General features: G+C 40.1%; 1 protein-coding gene across 1 annotated transcript in view; it reads right to left on the bottom strand.

Moving 5' to 3' along the window:
- Zip88E (Zinc/iron regulated transporter-related protein 88E) overlaps positions 1-23939 on the bottom strand; it is a 109535-nt gene that overhangs the window by 14091 nt on the left and 71505 nt on the right. The window contains exons 2-3 of the mRNA XM_067149257.2: positions 14222-14644; positions 758-923 (exon numbers count right to left, since the gene is read on the bottom strand). Coding sequence (XP_067005358.1) covers positions 758-923; positions 14222-14644 — 589 coding nt within the window. The remainder of the gene's footprint in view (positions 1-757; positions 924-14221; positions 14645-23939) is intronic.

Genomic DNA, 23939 nt, shown 5'->3' on the forward strand with positions numbered 1-23939 from the left:
CATGCCCATAACCAAGAAAGACTACCCTAGTGGGTCTACATTCATAGAAATTGGCTCGTATAAGTTTGATATTGTGCATAGCTTTACCTTGGATCAGAAGTTAATTCCTAGAACAATGCTAGTTCTGAAATCCAAAAACGTATACTGTCTGCTAACAAGTGCTATCATGGCCTCAGGAAACATCTGAAGTCTAAGCTGCTGTTCAGGAAAACTTAAGTCCTGATGTATAAAGTTTTAGTATTAACATATGGTGCTGAGACCCAGACACCCTCAAAATCTGATGAAAGACAACTCGGTATATTTGAAAGAAGGATTTTAAGGCAAATATTTGGGCCAGTGGAAGAAAATGGCATCTGGAGAAGATATAATCATGAATTGTATAATTTATATAACAAACCAAACATTGTTCATTGTATAAAAATCAGAAGGTTGGAGTGGGCAGGACGTGTGCTGCGTGCTAATGACAGAATGATAAAGAAGATATTTAATGCAGTGCCAGAAGGAATTAGGAAAGTTGGCAGACCAAAGTTAAGGTGGGAAGAAGGGGTGAGAGAGGATGTAAAGATAATTGGAATCAAGAATGGGAGGAGCTCTGCACTTAACAGGAAAGAATGGAGAAAAGTTCTTCAGAAGGCCAAGGCCCACAAAGGGTTGTCGCACCAGTGATGATGATGATGATTATTTTGTGTGTGTGTGTGTGTGTGTGTGTGTGTGTGCGCGCACGCGTGCGTGTTCAATAGGTTATATTATTGCTTACCTTCGAAGAAACAGTTGATACCCAGTATCATCACAAAACCAGTAACAACAGAAAAGAATTGTACCAAGCCAGCAAATCGATGCGTTGACTGATGATGCCATTTGGCTCGCTCTCTTGGCAAAACTTCACAAACTGTTACATATAGTAGTGTGCCTCCAGCAATTGCCTGGAACATAACAAATACCATACCTTCAAGACATCGCAGAGTTTTGCTCTGCACCAATCACAATCACCCTGTACAAGGTAGGACAATGGGATCACCTGATAAGAGGAAATTAAACTTTCTACTTTACAACTGGCCTCCATCCTTCATTATCTTTCATATCCCTCTTTAAATTTAAAGTTTTTTTTTTTTTTGTATTTTTCAAAACTGTCTGACGTGGTTAACTCTTAGATTTTATGTTATCAAACATTAATGACTCATTATCATAAATAAAGAACAAAATATAGAAAGATAGGAACAAGAAATGTAATAACTTTCCCTCATTTTTCTGTGTTTGTCTGGCTTGCTTCTAATCCATCCCTTTCCACACAGATAATGAAGATCTGTCAAGACAGTCTCGTGATGAAGCTAGGAGGCAGAAACAAGTTAATCAGGGGTTGAAAAGAAAGAGATGTAAAAGGACTGGGATTGATGAGGAAAGAGCTCATCTACAGTATAAATATGAAGATGAAAGTATATGAAGATACAGAGTTAGTTCTCATCTTTTTGTGAGATTCAGAAGAGAAAGCCAGATAAAGACAGGAAAAAGGAAGAGATAAGAAGATAAAGATGAATACAGATGGTATGGTTAAAGGCTAAGAATGCAGCACAAACACTGAAGAAGATAAGGACCTCACAGTGTTGATATATAGGGTGATCCACAATTATATCCCTATTTTTATTTCACTATTATTCTGTCATTAACAATGTTACATGGTTGCATTCAATTCTATAATGTACTATGGCCCTTGCAATTTCATATTTCAATGCAGGCACCAGCATTAGCAGCACACCGTTACATTAGGGGCCCAACATTCCTGACAGACCATTGCAACATGTCGTTTGGTACCTGCGCACACTCTTCCCTATTGACTGCTTCCAAAGTGTCCAAGTCAGGCGGTTTTCTGGCATACACCTTCTCTTTCAAATACCCCCAGAGGAAAAATTTGAATGGGGTCAAGTCTGGACTTCTCGGTGGCCACTCAACATTTCCAGGACGTCCACTAATGCGGCCCGGAAAAGCATTGTCAAGCCATTCTTGCGAAATCAATGCAAATTGGGGAGGTGCCCCATCGTGCATAAAGTGCTCATTGCCCACTTCATCCCAGGTTGAAGCAATGGGATAAACAAAAGTTTGTAGCATGTTGCAACGGTCTGCCAGGAACTAACTTACTAACACCATTGTCATTTATTAAAAACATTGGCTCCTTCAGTACTATTAAGGAAATTTTGTGGATCACAGAGGAGTAAAAAGCTGCTGAGGTGAATGGACAGACAAGGAATTAACTAGAGCATAAGTTAACACAACAAAATCCAAAATTTTATTTCTTTCCTTTTTTTAAAAAAAATTTAAAATTTGATAAACAGAAGATCTGAATGAACAATAACAACTTATAATGAGCTTTTCAACTCCAACAAAAATGACTTCAAGTTCAAAACATCAGGTACAAACCTTGAGAGAATTATCAACATGATAATATACAAAACAAGTACACTGTTTTATAAGAGCATGTTGCTCCATTAATTTACACAACCTACAAGTCTGAGCTCCAAAAGTTAATACAGTCCAGCCTCTTAGAGGCATAAGTTTCTTACAGCGCAGAAGGTGATACCTGACAATCTCAAATAAGGTATTCACAGTCACGCAGCTTGGTTTGGGCTTATCTTCTGCTCAGCAGTTTTTCACTTTCTGTTACAGAAACATAAACAAAGGCAATGAGTGCCCATACTAAATGGCCTTAATGTAAAAAGAAAAAATTTGAACATGATTGGCCATGAATGAAAGGATATTTCCCTCTAGTGTTGTATTGGGTACCATTTTGTATGTTAGGGTCTAATTTCAGGATTTGTGTTATTTGTGATAGTTAGCCCGAATATATGGGGATTAAGTAAATGTGTGTGGTGATTCTCTTTCCTTACGTATGTAATATTCATGAATTATCAGGGCAACCTGAGCAATAAGGTGAGTACTAAGTTGCTTACCCATTCAAAAATAATGAACTGTTCCAACAGATCATTACAGTAAATTAGAAGGGAACATAATTTTCCAGTGTCTTCATAACAATAAAATACAAAAAGTGAAAACTAGAAAAGCAGCTGGAATTGATAAGATTTTGGGGGATATACCATACTACAGACAATGGGTTGAGATATAGTGCCATATCTGAAGCACTTATTTTATTATTGTTTGCATAAGGGAAGCTATACCAAATGAATGGAGAGTTGCTATAGTAGCCCCTGAGTATGATGTGTATGGGTTCTTATCACAACTTCTAATTCTAGATTTTACATTAAATATTACTGTAACAAGTGGATACAGAGTGAAGAACAAGAACATATGAGATTTCAGTATTTTAACTTTATCTAGCACTTTAACACTTGGCCTGCGTTCTTGCACCATGCTTCTGGTTGCTTTGTTATTTCTTTCTACTTTAGATGAGTATTTCCCCTTTTCTGCACACTTTACATTGCAGTGGGGGTCCCTAACCTTAACCCTGACAGTAACACGTCTATAAATATCGCTTTAGTTACACCACACGTCTCAAAGATGTGCCACTCAAAGCCTATTATTTAAAGTTACATTAAAGTTACCAGACGGAATGAACAAGGAATAGAGGTGGTGGAGGGAAAACTCTTCCCTCCTTATGAGGACTAGATGGCATTCATTCGCACAACATGTCAGAAAAGCATATGGTGTAATTGTCAGGGTTAAAGAAAAGATGTGTTTTAATGTCTTTCGGGGTGAAAATAATTAATCTTACTCTACTGTACACCATAAAACATACACGGAGTGGTGAAACATCCTACCAATGTATACACCTCAATAATGAGCATACTCATGAACACAAAAAGATCAACTATGGGTCATCAGACAATCACTACTGATCTGCATTTAGGGCAGTCACCCAGGTGGCAGATTCCCTGTCTGTTGTTTTCCTAGCCTTTTCTTAAATGATCGCAAAGAAATTGGAAATTTATTGAACATCTCCCTTGGTAAGTTATTCCAATCCCTAACTCCCCTTCTTATAAATGAATACCTATTTGCCCCAATTTGTCCTCTTGAATTCTAACTTTATATTCACATTGTGATCTTTCGTACTTTTAAAGACACCACTCAAACTTATTCATCTACTGATGTCCTCCCATGCCATCTCTCCACTGACAGCTCGGAACATACCACTTAGTCGAGCAGCTCGTCTCCTTTCTCCCAAGTCTTCCCAGCCCAAACTTTGCAATATTTTTGTAATGGAACCACACACCAAGAAATCACATAAATGGCACAATATGCACACATCAAAGAACAAAATCATGTTGTCATATTTTCCAGACATCACCAAGAAAAAGCATGCCGCATTCATGCAACTCTCACTTACACTCAGTCTCAATGGAAAATATTGAAGAAAAAATTTGTATACTTTGAGCAATCACTTCCTATTCAACGTAGGTTCCGGAAATAGATTACATGACACAAAACAAATCATCTGGTGGACCTTACAACATCACGCATAAATCAACGTGGTTTCCTGAAATAAATTACATGACACAAAATTCAAGAAAATAACAGAGTAAGCTTTTACCTTCAATACAAAACTCAACGTTGGTCTCTGAAAAAGATTACATGACACAAATAATCCTAATCGTATCATAAAAGACAAGTTAAAACTTAATGTCGCGATATAAAAGTCTCGTCTACAGCATTAACCGAAGTGACATGGACAAGCACCAATGAAATCAACTCAAATAGGCCGCTAAAATAAAACTCTCCTCGGTAGAAACACACATCATTCTCGCCTGCCACACGAGGGAATGACTCAAAAGCGGAGATGCAGTCTCCCAAAATTGCAGCAAATACCAAAACATCTGGGATCCAGCCCTTAATACATACTGCTCACAGGTCTACTCGAGGCAAGTTACTCAAACAAGGAAATGCAGGCCTTTAAAAATGAGGAATGCATAATCACACAAAATATTGCATGTCCTAAAGTTGCCAAAACTGATACAAATATAAATATCGCCGTTTAACTTTCGCTCTCAAGAAAAAAAAGCACCGCGCTGTTAAACATACCAGAACACTCGCGCTCGTAACGTTAAGCTTTAAATAAAATGGCCAACTCTGTAATAAGACAATAACTAGAAACAGAGAAATTACCACATAGACATAGATCATGGCTGAAAATCTGAAAGTTACTGAAATATCTTACCTGTTCAACTCGAGAAAATCGCATTAATAATAATAATAATAATAATAATAATAATAATACGTCACGAGCGAGACATCGGGAAGTGCGGACGTGTGAATGAGCTGAGGTGCGCAATATGGGAATAACGATACAGCAATACAGGCTAAGAATTGGAAGATGGCATGGTGCAAGGCAGTGTTGGAAGGAAGGTGGAGTTGAGAGAGGAAGAGAAATTAGTGGTTATGAAGGAGATTATGTTGTGTGCGACGGTTATTGCGACGCTGCTGGTGGTAGGAGGTATAGAAAAAAATCCGGGTCCAAACCAGGGACCGTTCGGCTGGGAGGAGCTTGAAGAGATCAAGAGAGTGGTGAAGGAAGCAAGCAAAGGAGAAGAAATTAAGGAAATGATGCAGGAACACCAGGCAACCCAAATGAAGGAGATGAAGGACTTAAAAAGTTTTATAAAAGAAGAAATTGGAGGTGTAAATGACAAGTTAGCGGAGATAGAAGATGAGGTAGGGAGCTTGAAAAAGAAGGTGGTGGTACTGGAAGAGGAATTAACAGCAATGAAGAGAGAAGTGAGGTTAGCGAGGAACGAATCAGCAAGAAAAAATGTGTTTGTGTATGGTGTGCCTGAGGAAGGAACAGAATCAAAAGTGGAATTAGTATTGAAAGTGGTGGACATAGTTTCGAACAAAATGAAGATAAACTTTTCTGAAGTTGATATAGGTGATATAATATATAGAGTGGGAAGGAACAAGGGACATAGGCCGGTGAAGTTAAGATTAATATCAACCCTGATGGCTGATATACTTCTGAGGAATGCTGGAAATTTGAAAGGATCGAACATTTATTTGAAGGCTGAGATAGAGAAAGAAGACAGGATGCGGTCGGATGTCTATAAGCGGCATATGTGGCGTGCTAGAGCGCAGGGATTGCGAGTCAAGATAGTGGGGAGGTGTCTGGTTACTTCAGGCAGAAATTGGTCGCGATCGTGGACACAGGAGGAACTGCTGAGGATGGAAAAATGTGAGGAGGAAATGAGTTGCAGAAATCGAGAGCAGGGCGACATCAGTACGGAGAAGGAAGAGTGAAGAGGGGACTGCGGTGTCAGCGGGCAGGTAGCGAAGACAGCAGAGTCCTTGGTGAGTCAGAACAGCCCAGGAAGGAGTGAATCAACAAGTAGGACACTAGACCGAAGTGAAGTGGATACAGGTAGTGAAGAGGTGACGGGAAGGGAAAGGAGTCAGGGTAGTGACTCAACCTCCCCGAATAGGAATAATGCACAAATAAACCTGGAGAGAAAGCAGGCGTTAAATAAGGCGAGATCCTTAAGTTTAAAAGATCTATGGGGTGGGAAAAAAGGCTCTGGCACGGAAAAGGGGAAGGATGGGGGTGAAAAGAAAGAGAGGGATGGGGTGGAGCCAAAAGGAAGAATCACGAGAAGTAAGGGGGGAAGTGGTGAAATGCAGAAGTATAGGGAGGGAGGGGGAGGAAATAAATAACTAGATATGGTGATAGGGATGCTGAATATTGAGGGGTTGATGGGGAAGTTAGGGAATAAGGAAATTGTGGATTTAGTGAAAGATTTTGAGATTATTGCTCTAGTAGAGACGTGGTTAGGGAAGGGGGTTGAAATTACATGGGACGGTTATAGAGTAGTTAACGTGTTAAGGAAAAAATAGGGAAGAGGGGCCGAAACCCAGGGGGCATAGTAGTTTTAATAAGAAATGAGATAGCTGAATGGGTGGAGACGTTACAGACTAGGGTAGAAGGGGTAGTGTGGTTGAGAGTAAAAATGGGGAAGGGGGCAGCGGAAGCAATTTGTCTGGCACTGCTTTATAACCATCCGAGCGATTCAGTGTATGCAAATAAACATTTTTTGACGAACTGATTGAAGAAATAAACACAATTAAAGGAATGTATGTAGAAGATGGGATGATTTTATTGGAGGATTGGAATGCGAGAGTGAGCAATAGAGTACCGGTATACGGGAAAGAAGTAAAAGTAGACGGGGTACTGCAAAGGAAGAGTAAGGATAATGTTGTAAATAGTTATGGAGAAAGGTTATTAGAGTTATGTGCTCTAGAACATTTATTTATTTTAAATGGGGGGGATAGTGTGGGAGATTTGACGTATATTACAACAAATGGAGGGAGTGTGGTGGACATAGGAATAAGCTCAGAGATAGCGTTAAGGAGAATAATAAGTTTTGAGGTGTTAGAATATGGGTTGACAGAACATATGCCTATCAAAAGAAAATTGAGAACGTTGGTCGCTGATGAGAAGGGAAAGATGGAGGAAAGTAAGGAGAGGTATAGGAATGGAGGATGGAAGGGATGATAATACTAAAGAGAAATTAAGACGGCATTTGAAAGAGGAGGGAGATATATTAAGGGTAGGAATTGAAAGGGCGGTAGAAGGGAATGATATGGATAACGTGCTAAAATTAATTGAACTCCCTGTATGGAGGGTGGGGAAGAAAGTGAGGAGAAGGGTAGAGGGAAAAAAGAATAAAATGAATGGATGGTTTGATGAAGACTGTAGGAGAAAACGTGAGGTTGTAATGAGAGCCCTAGTGGAGTTTAGGAAGGAGGGTGTGCAAGAAAAAGGAAGGAATATTGTAAATTGAGAAGGGAATATAAGGAGGTATTGAATGAGAAGAAAAGAGGATGGAAGGAGGCGGAAGCTGAAAAAATAAATATATATTGTAGAGAGAAGAAATTTGAGAGGATTTGGGAGTCAATAAACAAGATCAGAAGAACGAAACCGGAGGGGAAGGGGGATACAATAGGAGAAAACGAGTGGGTGAGGCATTTTAAAAGGCTTTTAGAAGGGGAGAGGAAATTGGGTAGAGAAATAGACAAGTCACAAATTGGAAGGGAACTGGAAGTAGGCATTACAATATTGGATGGGGAGATAACAAGGCAGGAGGTAATTACAGTATTAAAAAATGCTAGACCCAAGGCTGCAGGAGGTGTGAATGGTATTTCCAATAGTGTATGGAAAGAGGTAGGGGCAAATGAACCGATGTTGAGAGGGATTGTGAAATTCTTTAATAGGTTGCTGGAAACGGGGAAATTTCCTAGAGAATGGAGGAAGGGGGTATTATGCCCTATTTATAAAAATAAAGGAGCTAGTAGTGATCCAAACAACTATAGAAGAATTACACTCCTAGACTCGCTGTCAAAGGTGTACACAGGGGTTTTGGCGAATAGGATAACACATTGGGCGGAACAGTACGGTAGGATATCTGAGTTCCAAAATGGATTTAGGAAAGGATGTAATACAGTTGATAATGTTTGGATTCTGGACACTTTGATTACAAAGTATGTGAGGATAGCAGGGCGTAAATTATTTATAGCAGCGATTGACTTAGAAAAAGCCTTTGATACGGTCAGTAGGGAGGCGCTATTTTTGAGATTAGGGGAGGTTGGAATGTCGAAAAAAATGAGGGTGGCAATTGAAACTATTTATGAGGAAGTGTTTGTGATGATTAAATTACAGGATGGAAGGTTGAGTAAGTGTTTTGAATCGAAAAGCGGGGTGAGACAGGGATGTAAGCTATCCCCGATATTATTTATATTATTTATAAATAATATTTTAGAGGGTCATGGTGGAGACGCATGGCAATGCCCTTGGGTAGGGAAAATGGAGGTTCCGGGGTTGCTATTCGCGGATGACCTATTGATTTTGGCTTTGACGGCAAATGGGTTGCAAAAAGGGTTGGACAAGGTAGTTGAATATACTAGGAAATGGTCTCTCAGAGTAAATGTAAGAAAGACTCAGATAATGGTGTGTAGGAAAAGGGGTGGGAGAAAGAATAAGGAAGTCTGGAGGCTGGAGCAGGAAGAAATTAAACCAGGGGGAAAAATTGAGTACCTAGGTGTAATAATTAGTAAGAATGCTTCTTGGAAAAATCAGTGTAAGAAGGCAAAACTTAAAGGCAGAGGAGCGCTTGCGGTAGTAGGAGTATTAGAAAAGAAATTTCCAGACGTTAAATACAAAATTCATAAAACGGTGTTTAAATCACTGGTAATGGGCAAAATGCTATTTGGGGTTGAAGTATGGGGAATGGAGGAAGACAGGAGTGAACTAAACCAGGTGGTGGCGAAATTTAGCAAGATCATGATGGACCTACCGAATTGTACAGCCAATGCCGGGGCCAGATTAGTCTGTAAAGAATCGATAGAGGTTGAAATAGCTAAGAGGGTGTTCAAGTACTGGATTAGATTGGAGAAAGGGAAGGGTGGGGCGTTAGTACAAGAAACGTTTAATTTTCAGAAAGGTATGACGAATGAAGGTTACTATGTGAATAAGTGCAAAAAATGGTTACAAAAGATTGGATTGGGGGTATATGGAGAGGTCTGGGGGGATGGTAGGAATAAATGGGTATGGAAAGGATAAAGGGAAGACTACTAGATATTGAAAGACAGAGCTTAATAGGGGAATGTAGAGAGAGAGTCTCTTTATCAGTATTAAATAAATTGGTGGAAGTAATAAACCCGAAAACGGAGTTTGAAGGTAGAAGGGATAAGAGAGGTTTGTTTTGGTGGATATTGGGTGTTCCGAGGAATAGGGGGTGGGTAGGTAGTGAGAATAGGGATAGATGTGTGTTATGTGGAGAGAAGTGGGAGGACCTGCATATTTTTAATCAATGCCGACCTTTGGCGGAGATAAAGATCAAACTACTAAGTAAGAAGGAGCTGCATATGGTAGGGGAAAGCTATAAGATAACATCTTGGTTATGTAGAGAGTGGGAGAAAGGAAAGAATACAGCGAAATTCTTAAATGTGGCCAGAGCTATATTTATAAAGAAATTGAGGGAGTAACAGGGGTTGTGCAGATAATGTGGTTCGTGCTGAGGGAGAAAGGGGGAAGGCATTCTGCTCAGAGGAATGGATATCCGCCCTGAGCAAATGCGGGAAGGGTATCATGGTAATCATGATATCAGAAGAGGGGGCTGTAGTGTTAGGGGAAAGGGGAAGAACACCTTGCCCTGTGGAAAGGTGATCCGCCTGGGGCAAAGGGAAAGCCTGAGAAAATTAGGTAATCGTTGAGAAAAGGGGAGGTTGAGTAGGTTTGAGGGTAGTGTAAAGCTTAGGTGGAAGTAAAAAAATTTTAAAAATAATAAATAAAACAAAAAAAGCGAGTTGACTGAGTGAACTAATGGACTTGGAATGGAGTACTGTCTGTTGGTGTGTAAATGAGGAGTGAAAAAAATGGATTGTTTAAGTATATTTGTGTGAGGAGGGGGTATAAAGAAGGTATATGTGATAGAATTGTGATAGATTAAGTGGGAATGTAGTTAAGGAGAAAATGTTGGCAGTATGGAAATTATGAATGTAGGTCATAAAAAAATTTAAAAAATTTAAATGGTGTAGATGCCTTGATGAGGGGTGTAAAATTGAGGGATTCTTGATGTTTATGTATTAAGTTTAATAGGATGGAAGAAATGGGATCTAACAGTTTGATGTAATTCAGGTGTTGTAGACTGAGAAGAAGGAGTGAACTAATGGTTTTGGAATGGAAACTGTTTATTTGTGTGTAAGTGAAATGTTGAAAAAAAAGTCAAATTGTTTTAAGTGCGATATAAAATGATTGTTAGTTGATGTTTAAGTCTGAAGCTTAATAAGGTGAGTCGGTTTGATATATGAAGTGTGGTGCGGTAGGTGGAGAAGACTGAGTGAACTAATGGACTTCGAATGAAAAAAGTTTGCCTGTGTAAAAAAAAAGTGTTAATTGTTTTAGGTGCGTTGATGAGGGATTTTTAAATGGTTGTTAGCTGACGTTTAAGTCTTAAGTTTTATAAGGTGAGATGTAGATAGCGGGAGTAGTGCGTGAGAGGTGAGGGTGACGTATCAACTCCAAAGAAGTTAGACTTGAGCATGTCTGCACGGAAATGAAAAGGATAGGGAAGGTAGTGTGCTGACAATGGACAAGAGTATGTGTGACGTACATAGCGGAAGTGTGTTGCAGGCCACCTGTTGGGTCTGGTTTCAGCCAGGATGGCTTGTAACACATGATAAGGAAAGGAACACAGTGTTTGTCAGCGAGGGTCGGTGAAATACGATACCAGTTCTCACGTGGCAAGGCTGGTGGCTGCTGTAGACGGGTTGGTGGGCATGTGTTCCATGCCAGGGCTGTTGCAGCGACCAGTCTAATTAATTTTTTTAAAATTATTTTTTTAGGTGGTAGTCAGGGGTTGGGCTTTGGGTAGTTAGTAGTGCGGTATCGTCCTGCATGTGTGCTGGCTATCCGCGTACATGTGGGATGATACTGAGTAGATGTGGAGGTAGTAAATGTAGTTAAGTAGTTTTAAGAGAGATGTAGTTGCTATTATTGCTTGTTTTCCTTTGTTTCGCTCTGTCTGTCTTTATTGCCTGTAAGCCGATGGTGTACACTAGGGTGGGCAATAAAGATATGTATGTATGTATGTATGTATGTATGTATGTATGTATGTATGTATGTATGTAATAATAATAATAATAATAATAATAATAATAATAATAATAATAATGGCACGATTTAAAGAAAACTGATTCTAATATTCGGAACTTGGAACACGAAACTGAGATCGAGGAAAATCGTGAACCAATCACCCATGTTTACATTCAAATAATCATGAAGATGGCGCTACCCAAAGGTCGTAGATTCAGGCTCCACCAACATATATCCTCGTACGCACTGCATGCAATAAATCAAAGAAAACGTGACGGCATACTCTCGTACACTTTGAAATCCCATTATCTAATGAATCTAGTCCTTTCTTACTTTAATTTAAATCCTTTTTATATTTACATTTAAGCCCCGAGACGTTCACTGCGTCTAAAACATCAAAGGAAAACAAAACAAAAATAAACAAGGCTAAAAGCAAGAAAATGACTTGTAAAAAGAATGACGTTAACCACTCAGCTATAAAATCTCAACAAAAGAAAAGGCAAGCTTTGACCTCTTGCAGTCGGTCCACATGTACTTTACAGTTATTTACATTTATATTTACAAGCTTCCTTACATTTACTGTAATAGGACGTAGACCATCCAACCAACGGCTAAACCTACTGACATTAAATAACAAGAAAAGAAACTAACCTATCCCCTTGGCTACATTAAAACATGTGCACAAATACATTATTACATTGCAAATCTAAACTTATCTTTTGTTGATTCGACCGCCCGCTTGCAAGTCAGCCCGCTCCCAATCCTTCTAGCCAGCCATATTGACTGTAATGCCTTCAAATTGGAACACGTTCAGTCCGTGGTTCTCCATCCCGGCGTAGAAAATGTGTTCTCCCTGCGTCTTCCTCTTTCTGCGGGTTCAGACCTTGACTACAACATTCCTGTTCATTCGCGGTATCACAACTGGATCGATACAACCTGCCAGTTACTATTTGCAACAGTCGGGGTGATTCACCGTGACCGTGAAAACCAGTTCCCATTCAGTCGCGCCATTACTCGCCGCTTAGCTAACACCGTAACTAGGTCAATTTCCCACTCTCTCCGCACTTCAACTGCATTATGTCACAGCTAAAACATCTGGAAACATTACACAATGCTGAACTAGAAACTGTGGCGTCCATGTCCTCTGAAAATCTACTTTAAATAGGCAGGCACGTATACGCGTAAATATTCGTATCGAAACTGTTCTTTCCGTCTGAAATTTGAAGACATTAAATTGCAATTTATCAAAGTTCAATTGCACTCACAAATGTTAGTGCGTATAGGTAAAGTTATTGTCTCGGCATTGCTCTTACAGGCCCCCATGTTTACAAATATTCTTAGCTCACTCCTAAATCATGAGCAATTAAGTGAAGTTTGAGCGTATTGAGCTAAATGTTAGAAAGTCCCCACACGATCAAGACACATACTACCTGACTCCGCGCTTGCCGTAAGTACAGTTCTTCTCACGACGTTACTACTTCGAAGACTCCTGCCAAATAAAGGTAGCTAGCCCACGCGCTGGTCACTTTTATTAATTCGCCTCCACAGGCGCTGTCCTATGCTCGTTCAGGACCATCTCTCGCTTTAACCAATGTTGGAATAATGCTAGTTTTCATTGGTTCAAATCATCGCGTCCCCGATGCTCACTTCAAACTCATGTCGTATGATATCCTAGCCTCTTGCCGGTCTTCCAAAATGTGGTCCGTTGGCCCAAGCCACTGTCTTCCATTATTTCCTTATTCTAAAGAAAGCACGTGAAGGTCGGGTGCGTCATGTAGCAACCCCTCTTTCTTAATATTGCTCGTGAACAAATAAACCCTCGGCTCCAAGCTTCCTGTTGAAATTTTGAAACCCATACCTCGGTCCCCGCGAGTTACTAAGACTCAATAAAACGAAATAATCACTGCACTCTCAATAAATGAATGATCAATTAAATGAGCACTTCAATAAGGGCTCAGTATCATATTTCCATTTGCATCTTCAATTTGCATGTATGGGCCATTTATCATTATCATCAGTCCGGCTATTTTTGTCTTTAGAGATTTGTAATGATTTACTTATGGGTAGTTTAGCCCTCAACCTGGAAGACCACGGTATCCCTCTACTCTGGCCTATCACCTCTGAGCTATCTGGATGGGAAGCCTATCTAGGAACTTATGCTCCTGCCGGCATAGCTCTCAGGATCACTTAAGCACCCAAGTTTCCACAATGCAACAAGTTGAAGATACCAGTGTAGGAACAAATATTAGGGCTGTGTACCTTAATGAAGACCACAGCCACTACTTTTTCCATCCTTGCATCGCTGAAAACCTTCTCCCGGTATTAGTGTAATATTAAAACACTAATAAAAACAAAAACATGATCCTCACAAGTATGGTTTGCTTACTAAGTGGCTGATGAAGAATGATGATGTTACAGGCAAACTTAAACAGGATAAATATATTACTAACAACTTGATGTTGAACAGTAACCTTAAAATCTTGTTCCTTAGGCAAGCAATGGCTAGCTGTATATTCACGAGCTAATATTTCTACCACACCATTTGATAACTAAAATCTTGTCCTTGAATTATTCGTCATTCCAAGCATATTTCCTTAGAATTTTCTTGCATTTTAATGAAAGATTCCTTGGGAGACTTACCTGTAGGGTAGGAACAGTGGACGATGTTAGAGAACTTCTAGATTTGAGCAGCAACATTCCAACTCCAATACCAAATGAGGAGCCAAATGCATACAGTAACATCTCAGACATGAGTCTTTGACTAGAACTACCACTCGCCACGAGTTCTGCACCAAGACAGAAGCTGACCACTAGCTTGTGACTAGCAACAGCACCCACCAACAGCAAGACTGCTGCTGACGTTGGCTGCAATCCCACGGCCATTCCCTCAAGCAAGGAGTGTAAAGTGAGGGCCAGCAGCAAGCCTGTCCTACTTGATGGAGCTCGAGGGCATGGTTCTGAGAATGTGGTGTGACAGAGCAGTGAGGGATCGTCACCTGAACCTCTGTGTGATGGACCTGGCTGAAGTAAACTAGTGGATTCATCCACACTGCGACTACAGGGCTGAAAAATGGATAAAACATTTTGCTGATAGAACCTAACTTACAAATGTATCACTGTTTCAACTCCAGAAAAAGCTATGTGTGAAATAATAACGCAACTTAAAAGTGATAGACTGTAAAAGACACATTAACGTATATTTACACTCGATGGTGCAGGTGATGCTGGGAGTATTTTCCTGACAAGACTGTCACATAGCTGCTTTTAGAGGCACAACAATGATTTACATAGAACTAATATTAGGTTTTATGATAAACAGAGCATGACAAGAAGTTATGAAATTCAATTCCTAATTAACCTGATATGAAAACTTGTTCAGCAATTTCTTACACTAGTAGGATGAAGAGGAAAGAAAGAAGTGCTTCAGATAAATAAACAAAATTCTAATATACTATATATGGGAAAAAGGAAGTCCACAGGACAACTAACAAGTAGATGTCTATAGGTCTGAAATAAGAAGTTTGTGTACTATCCTTCAAGGAAATACAAATACAATTGTATTTCCAATCAATCATCAATGACTGGACTAATACCCAAGTGGCAGGTTCCCTATCAGATGTTGACCTAGTCTAATGTTTTCAAAGAACTTGGAATTTTTTCAAACATTCCCCTTGATGAATTATTACAATCCCATACTCTTGTTTGTCCTATAAATGAATATTTGCCCCAGTTTGTCCCCTTGAATTCTAACTTTATATTCATATTGTGATATGGGGTTGTTAGCCCTATGATCAACCTCCAACCTGGAAGATCAGGGTAACCCTCCACTCAAGCTTATTCATTCACTAATGTCATTCCACGTCATCTCTCCACTGTCAGCTTAAAACATACCACTTTTAGTCGAGCATCTTGTCTCTTTACTCCCAAGACTTCCCAGCCCAAGTTTGCAATATTTTTGTAACACTGCTCTTTCGTCGGATATTACGGAGAACAAATTGTGCAGCTTTTCTTTGGATCATTTCCAATTCTCGTATCAAGTAGTCCTTGTGTGGTTTCCACACACTGGAACCATACTCTAATTGGGATCTTACTATAAACCTATATTCCCTCTTCTTTACATCCTTACTACAATGCCTAAATACTCTCATAACCTTGTGGAGAGATATGTAACCTTTCTTTACAATCTCGTTAATGTGATTACCGCAATCAAAATCAATCCTTATATTAACACCTACCTATTCAGGGAGATCCCATGAGGTACTATCACCCCATCAATACAGTAATTAAAACTGTGATGACTTCTTCTCTTGGTGAAGTTTACAGTCTGACGTTTAATCCCGTTTACCATCATACCATTGTCTGCCGTCCATTTCACAACATTGTTAATGTCTTTTTGGTAGTCCCTCACTTTCCTATAACTTATTTACTACTCTACACAGCAAAACATCATCTGCAAATAGCCTTACCTGTGATTCTAGTTCTTCACTCATATCATTTCTATATATAGGGAAATATAAACTACCTAGGTATACTTGACCCGAGAAGCCGTTTACAGTTCTCCGACCTGTGTTACTTACATAAAATAATCAATGGCTATACCAAATGCAACACTCTTCCAACATACTTCCCTATACACATTCCCTCCTGCCCAACACGCACCTAGCATATTCATCATGTGTCCCTTCCAAGCCTAATCTTACATTAACACCTTTCATCTTACATCTTCCAACGCCTCCCAACTCTTGTGAACTCACTACCCGATATTGACATATTCACATCCTGTGCATCCTTCAAACACAAAATTCCATTCAATTAGTAATGTACCTTCATGTAAACAGAAATAAGATATTTCAGATGGCACTATATCCCAATTATAATTGCTTTTTTAAATTTCCCCATTCCTGTCTCAATCAATCAATCAATCAATCAATCAATCAATCAATCAATACTGATCTGCATTTAGGGCAGTCGCCCAGCTGGCAGATTCCCTATCTCATGTTTTCCTAGCCTTCTCCTAAATGATTTGAAAGAAATTGGAAATTTATTGAACGTCTCCCTTGGTAAGTTATTCCAATCCCTAACTCCCCTTCCTATAAATTAATGTTTGCCCCAATTTGTCTTATCAACCATATAGTATTGTGTAATTTTCCTAATTTTACAACCTTCCTTTCTGTCACATTTATTTTTAACTATGACAAAAACAGCTTTATGTTCACTTATATCATCTATCACCTCAGTTTCTCTATAGAGCTAATCTGTTTTTATCAGCGCCACATCTAGCATACATTACCCTATAGTTGGTTCCATCACCTTCTGATTCAGCTGTCCTTCCCATATTAACTTATTCACCATTTGTTGGTCATGCTCCCTGACATTTTCATTCCCTTCCCATTTAACATTTGGTAAACTGAGATCACCTGCAACAATCATGTTCCTTCCTATGTCGTTCCCCACATAGCTGATTATCTTATCAAATAATTCTGCATCAGCATCAACATCAGCCTTGCCAGGTCTGTACACCCCAAAAAATTCAAGTTGCCTATTATTTTGTAGAGATGAGTCTTACACCTAGACTTTCATGCTTCTCATCCTTAACTTTTCGTAGCTTACAAATTCATCTTCCACCAGTATGAATACTCTGTCTCCTACTGTTCCTAACCTGCCTCTACGATAAACACGCAAGTTCCATGAGAACATTTCCGCATCCATTATCTCACTTCTCAACCATTATTCAATTCCAACGACAATATCTGGTAAATTACTAAATTGTATTCCCGTCTTTACAATACTTCTACAGTTTAACAGTACTGGTACCAATTACTGTCATCCTTGACTGCTCCCTAGTCCACCCTGTTTTCCTAAATGTACTTAGTATTATAGTATATTCACTAATTGCAGCTAGTTATTCACTACAACGTTTTAAATAAACTAATTTGATTATATTACTGATATGGCAACAGAATATTGTACAATAGTTGAAACCTACTTGCTGCTGAAGCCTGTGTTTGAACAGGCTAATCTCAAGAACCACAAGTCAGATTTAAGAAAAAACACAAAGGATGACATAACTAATATTACAATAATAATTAATACTAATTAAGGTAGAATATAATACTTAAAACAATTATTAGAACAGGATAATTCACTTGCGATATAATGAATTGAATATGATGATTTATGTATACACTCATATCTATTAAGTTGAGAAGCACAGCATTACAAGAAGTCAATGTAGCTTCTGTAATGCTAAAAACATCACCATTTGGATGAATATTATTGTAAGGTCTCATTACTCTATTAATTGAGGAGTTCGTATGAATTTCATTCTTAACCTTTAAAAGAAAAATATATTTCTAGGACAATTAAGTTTTTTGTAGTGTAGAGATAGAGATTGACAGCAACATATTCAGTCATCAATGTTGTAGTTACCGAGCTCGATAGCTGCAGTCGCTTAAGTGCGGCCAGTATTCAGTATTCGGGAGATAGTAGGTTGGAATCCCACTGTCGGCAGCCCTGAAAATGGTTTTCCGTGGTTTCCCATTTTCACACCAGGAAAATGCTGGGGCTGTGCCTTAATTAAGGCCACGGCGGCTTCCTTCCCACTCCTAGCCCTTTCCTGTCCCATCGTCGCCGTAAGACCTATCTGTGTCGGTGCGACGTAAAGCAACTAGCAAAAAAATTGTAGTTAACTATTTTATACAGGAAATTCAAAACTTCGCAATTTTGTCTGTGATGCAAACTATTCACACCATGTTCCTTGAGTATACTTGAATAACTTATGAATGTTACGTAACTGCCTCTGATTTTATAAGACACGAATTTTAGGAATTTGTTTTGAGCTCTGTCTAGAAGATTGATGTGCTTTGTGGTCATTGGATACTAAATAATTGAGCCATACGGTACTCAAGTCTGGACCTTACAAATGAGGTGGCTGAAAGGCCTTGGAAAAATATTGCAATGAGCTACCTATGTACTGGTACCGGTTCATCTGGTGAGAAACAACCAATGTTGTCTACAGCGAAAATTGATCCCATGTATTTGGGCAAAATGATATAGAATTCCATATAGTAAGAATAATAACCATATTCTATATTAAAATTTAACTTAGTCTGTTACAAAAGTCTACAAGTCTACAAGAGAATCTAAAGCGTTTTGAAATTAATGCCAATTGGATAGCGTTTTAATAGATTTGTCGTATATATTTTAATATCAGCAAAAATAAAAACTTCAGATGTTGTAGATATCAGTATGTCATTAAAAAAGAAGAATAGCAATGGCCTTAAATTAGAACCTTGAGTAACTCCAGAATTCACATCAATCTTGGGAGATTTATGACCCTTTTTGTGTGGAGATTATCATGTAATCGTTACCAAAATAAAATGTTCATTCACCTTAATACTTACCGGTACTAAGATTAAAAAACATCCTTTACAATAGTCTATCTAATTTGCACGAATAATTTAAGAGATCATTGTTTCAGTGAAAGGGCATATTGAGAAATGAGCAAGCTAACAGGCAGGTGGCTGAAAGGCCTTGGAAAAATATTGCAATGAGCTACCTATGTACTGGTACCGGTTCATCTGGTGAGAAACAACCAATGTTGTCTACAGGGAAAATTGATCCCATGTAAAGCTCAGGCAATTCGCTAGAAGGTAATAAAGCAAGGAAATTACTTAACTAGACCTATCGATCTATAGTAAAGATTTTTTTGAATCCTTCTCAGACTGTGACAGGAAGAGCGAGAAAGAAACAGATACCAGCTGCCTGGATAAAACGCCGCCTCGAAGAATACAACTTCACCCCCGAACACTGAAAATGAAGAGGATACTGCAATGCTGATGCTCTGTCTAGGAGGCCGTGCCCCTAGAACTATGCGCACTGCCAGAAGGTCGAGAGGCAGGAAAGCGCCGTAAGCGCCTAGGCCGTAAGGGCTACTGCCGCTGAAAGCTGGGATCAAACCGCCCTGAGAAGGGAGTGGCAGAAGAACAACAACATCAGGCAGATTCTGCGGAACGTCAGGTCGAGCAGCCACCAGAATGGAAGGATACTGCCGAAAGCAATCCAAACTGAAAGGCATACTGGGCCTAGGGAACGTATCTAAAATTGAACATCGGAGTGCTAACCCATGTATGGGAGTCTACCGGCGGCAAGAAGTAGATTACTTAGTTGATGATCCCCAGGCGAATGAGGAAAGAAGTGGTGACCAAGATGTATGTGAGCACCACTGCCGGCCACCTAGGAGTAAACAAAAATTTTGACAATGTACGACTGCTGGGTGCACCTGAGGAGTGATGTCGAAAGGATGTCAGGTCTGTGACATACACTACGAGCTAAGGCCCGCATATTAGGAGCATGGGCCAGATGGTGCAGTACAATGTCGGAGCAACTTTCGAGAGGATCGCCATCGATATCATTGGTACGTTCCTCGAATTTGATGCCATGTATCGCTATCTATTCCTGGCCATGGATTACTTCACTAAGTAGACAGAGGTCTACCCTATCCCAAACGAAGTGTGATAAACAGTAGCTTATGACTTACTGAAGAACTTCTTCTGCTGCTTTGGTGTACCAAGAGAACTGAGCAGGGACCAGGGCAGGAACGTCCGAGTTGAGGTTGATGCAGGATGTTCTGCATTGTCTGGGAGTTCGGAAGATCCACATGATGCTCTCCACTCTCACTCAGACGGACTGGTGGAGCATTTCGTAATGACTGTCGAGAAGCACCTCAGGAAGGTGGTATCAGTGCACCGGAGAGACTGGGAGGGGAGAGTCCCATTCTTCTTGAGCCTATCTGAGCGCTCACCCATGAGACGACGGGCTTGACACTTGCCAACATGCTCTTCGAGAGGGAGCAATTTCTGCCATGCAACCTGATGCTTCGATCGACACCGGCTCAGGAACAGCCAGCGACAGACTACATGTGAGAATTGGTGGACAGGATCAATAAAATCCACGAATACGCCTGACAACATCTGAGGGTAGTCAGCGTCCGCTACTACATGCTAGCGAACTGTGCGGCTTCCAGGAAGGTAACCGGGTTCGGCTGTACGGTCTTGTCTGGATGAAAGGGAAATCACCGAAGCTTCAGTTGCCACGGGAGGCCCCATACACTGTCGTCACTACGATCAACAATGTCATCTATAGGATCTGGCGGCCTCCCCGAGGGAAGATGATGGTTGTCCACTTGGATCGGCTGGCACCGAATCGTGGAGTAGCTTTAAGGAGGGAACATTATAAAGGCAGACACTCTGACCAAAGGAAGCCAAGATGTAATAATTTAAATTAAGGAAGTCGAAGAAAAACGGCCGTTCGTGCGTCTTTTTAGCTTACGCTGGCTAAACCGTTAGAGTTACGCTTGTACTATGCGGGTAAATGTTCAGCATAACAAGTTCTACAAACAATTCCTCGACAGCGTACATCTATCTTAACAGATAGCCCACTATAAGCGTTTTTACATTACAGTAACGATTTAAATGAAGCAAGTCGAAGAAAGCACTGTCGCCCGTACGCCTTTTTAACTTACACTGGCAAAACCGTTAAAGTAACATCTATGCTATGTGAATAAGAATTGCTCAGTACAATAACTTCTAAAAAACAGCGCGCGACAGCATATATATCTTTAACACGTAGTCGTCCGGCTCCATGGCTGAATGGTTAGCGTGCTGGCCTTTGGTCACAGGGGTCCCGGGTTCGATTCCCGGCAGGGTATGGAATTTTAACCATAATTGGTTAATTCACTGGCACGGGGGCTGGGTGTATGTGTCGTCTTCATCATCATTTCATCCTTATCACGATGCGCAGGTCGCCTACGGGAGTCAAATGAAAAGACCTGCATCTGGCGAGCTGAACTTGTCCTCGGACACTCCCGGCACTAAAAGCCATACGCCATTTCATTTCAACGCATAGTCTACTTTAAGTGCTTTTTGTTACAGTGAGATTTAAGTGAAGCAAATCGAAGAAAAACCGTCGTCCGAGCACCTTTTTTTAGCTTACGCTGGCTAAACCGTTAGATACATCTATACTATGAGAATTATGCTGTCGCGGACTTTTTTGTAGAACTTTTTATGCTGAATAATTCTTGTGGTGGACTATGTGGTAGGTCCCATACACACACAGAATTCCGGGAGACTTATCCGTCATTCCAACGACCTATATCATACTACATAATATAGGTACATACTTGCCACCGAGAGGTAAGCAGGAATTACGTAACTGCCCATACACGTTCAGACTTATCATTTGCTAGGAAGCCTCTAGAGGTAGTTGAATAAGCGCTCAGCTGTTTTCTATGATTATGCACTTCTGTATAATTAAATTGTATAATTACATAGTAAGTATCAGTATGGAAGATGAGATGTTACGTGACGTTGCCGTTGCGCTATGCACAAAAACGCCTTGCAAGAAAAGACTCAAACTGACAAAAAAATGGTTACTGGAAAGAAAAAAACACTCGCATGTGAACTTGTTATGTGATCTACGATTCGAGCCCAGTTATTGGAATAATTATTTAAGGATGGACGAGGAAACATGTTTTGAACTCCTTCAAATGGTAGCACCAATCATCAGGAAAGAAAACACCGTACGATAACGTAAGAATCGATTACTAGGGTGACCAACCGTCCCGCATTTTAACTATTCTGTAAATGTCCCACAATTGTTTCGTTTTCTGTCTGAGCGAATGTTCACAATACGCAATCGTCCTACTATCTTGCTTCAACTAAATATAGCGTAATCGTCTTCGATCATGTATTAATGCTCTAAGGTAATCATTGCCAACAGTATGATTTTGAAACTGCAAAGAAGCAGGTTATAACATCTTTGGAGAAGCGTTCCTGATGTACCTTCGGACTTCTGAGTTACTGTTAGTCCGTGGCTTAGCGCGTGTGGCCATTGTGTAGCACGATGCGCATCAACATAGACGTGTTGCATTAACTGGTGTTTTTCTTTTTGTGTGATTTGTGAAATGGATTCGACGTCGAATAGTGATGACTGTACTTCTACCTCGTCACACAAAAAGGAAAAGAATAAAGGACATCATTTAAACCCGAGAAGGCAAAACGGAAAAGTAAACGCGTATGTGCATATAATTAAAAGTGGGAAGCTAACACGCCGTACACGTCTCTTGATCGAAGTAGTATCTAAAAGACGTTTCATAAACATTGCAAGAAGACGTTCAGTATACCTTATGGATGAAAGGTCTTCAACACTTACAGTAGTTGTAGGGCAGAGATTATCACGCTGAGCATTTCATACCGCGGGCACACAACGCTGTAAGCGGGCGGACAGGCAGGCGATGAGCGCATGCTATTCAAGCAGAGTCACAGGCCGCGAAGCCTGGGCGAAATTCCCCATTCACTTTCGATCACTGCAGCGATACCCGAGTTTGAAATGGAGGCAGAAAATAATGAAAGAGGGCAGAAATCGACGTCATTTTCAATTTACGTTGTAAGAACTAAGGTATTTATGTTTATTGCAGTTTATTGTATCCGGTCAAAATACGTGAAGAGTTAGGCCTACAACCTAAAATAGTTTTATACTGTACGTAATGAATTACAATTTTCACTAATATATTTTAAGAGGTGCTTTACAACACTTCTAATATAATACAGAGTTAAGGTGGATAAGCTGTGGCTTGTGGTTACTTGAGTTTGAATTATTTGATAGCACAGTCTCGAATGAGTAAGCAGTGTGAGCGGATGTGCTGAAGGATGGGGATTACGTTGGAGCTTTATCGAGTGAGGATTGGAAGTTATCAGGGCAGGAGGAAGAAGAAGACGGAATTGTGTAAACGGATAAAGGGACAGAATATAGGGGAAAATGGCAGGGATGCTGGTGGCGGTGGTGATGGTAGCGCTACTTATAATAGTGTGTCTGGAGGTTAACCCAGGGCCTGGTCCAGTAAGCGCCCTTAGGTGGGAAAAAATTGAGGCGATAAAAGGCGTGATGAGGGAGGCGTGTCAGATAGACCAATTAAACGAAATTCCAAGGAACTAAAGGACTTAAGGCAGTGCATAACGAAGGAAGTGGAAAAGATAAAAGAAAAAAGTAGAGAGAAACGAGGAGGAGATGGAAAAAAATGCGAAAGTGCAGTTGCTGGAGGGGGAAGTGGCGAAATTGAAGAGGGAAGTAGCGTATGGAACCCAGGAAAAAAGGAAGAAGAATATTTTTATACATGAGTAGAAGAAACTGCGAAAGAAGATAAGGCGACACTAGTTTAAAAGGTGGTTGAGGTTATACAGAACAGAATGAAGATAAACTTCCGTTAGGTGGATATTGATGAGCCCCAGAGAGTGGGAAGAGTGAAAGGGAAAGGTGCAGGTGGTAGGCCAACCCTGATGGCAGATATTGTTCAAAGGAA

This window comes from Anabrus simplex, chromosome 1 (genome assembly GCF_040414725.1).
Source record: "Anabrus simplex isolate iqAnaSimp1 chromosome 1, ASM4041472v1, whole genome shotgun sequence".
Taxonomy (NCBI): Eukaryota; Metazoa; Arthropoda; class Insecta; order Orthoptera; family Tettigoniidae; genus Anabrus; species Anabrus simplex.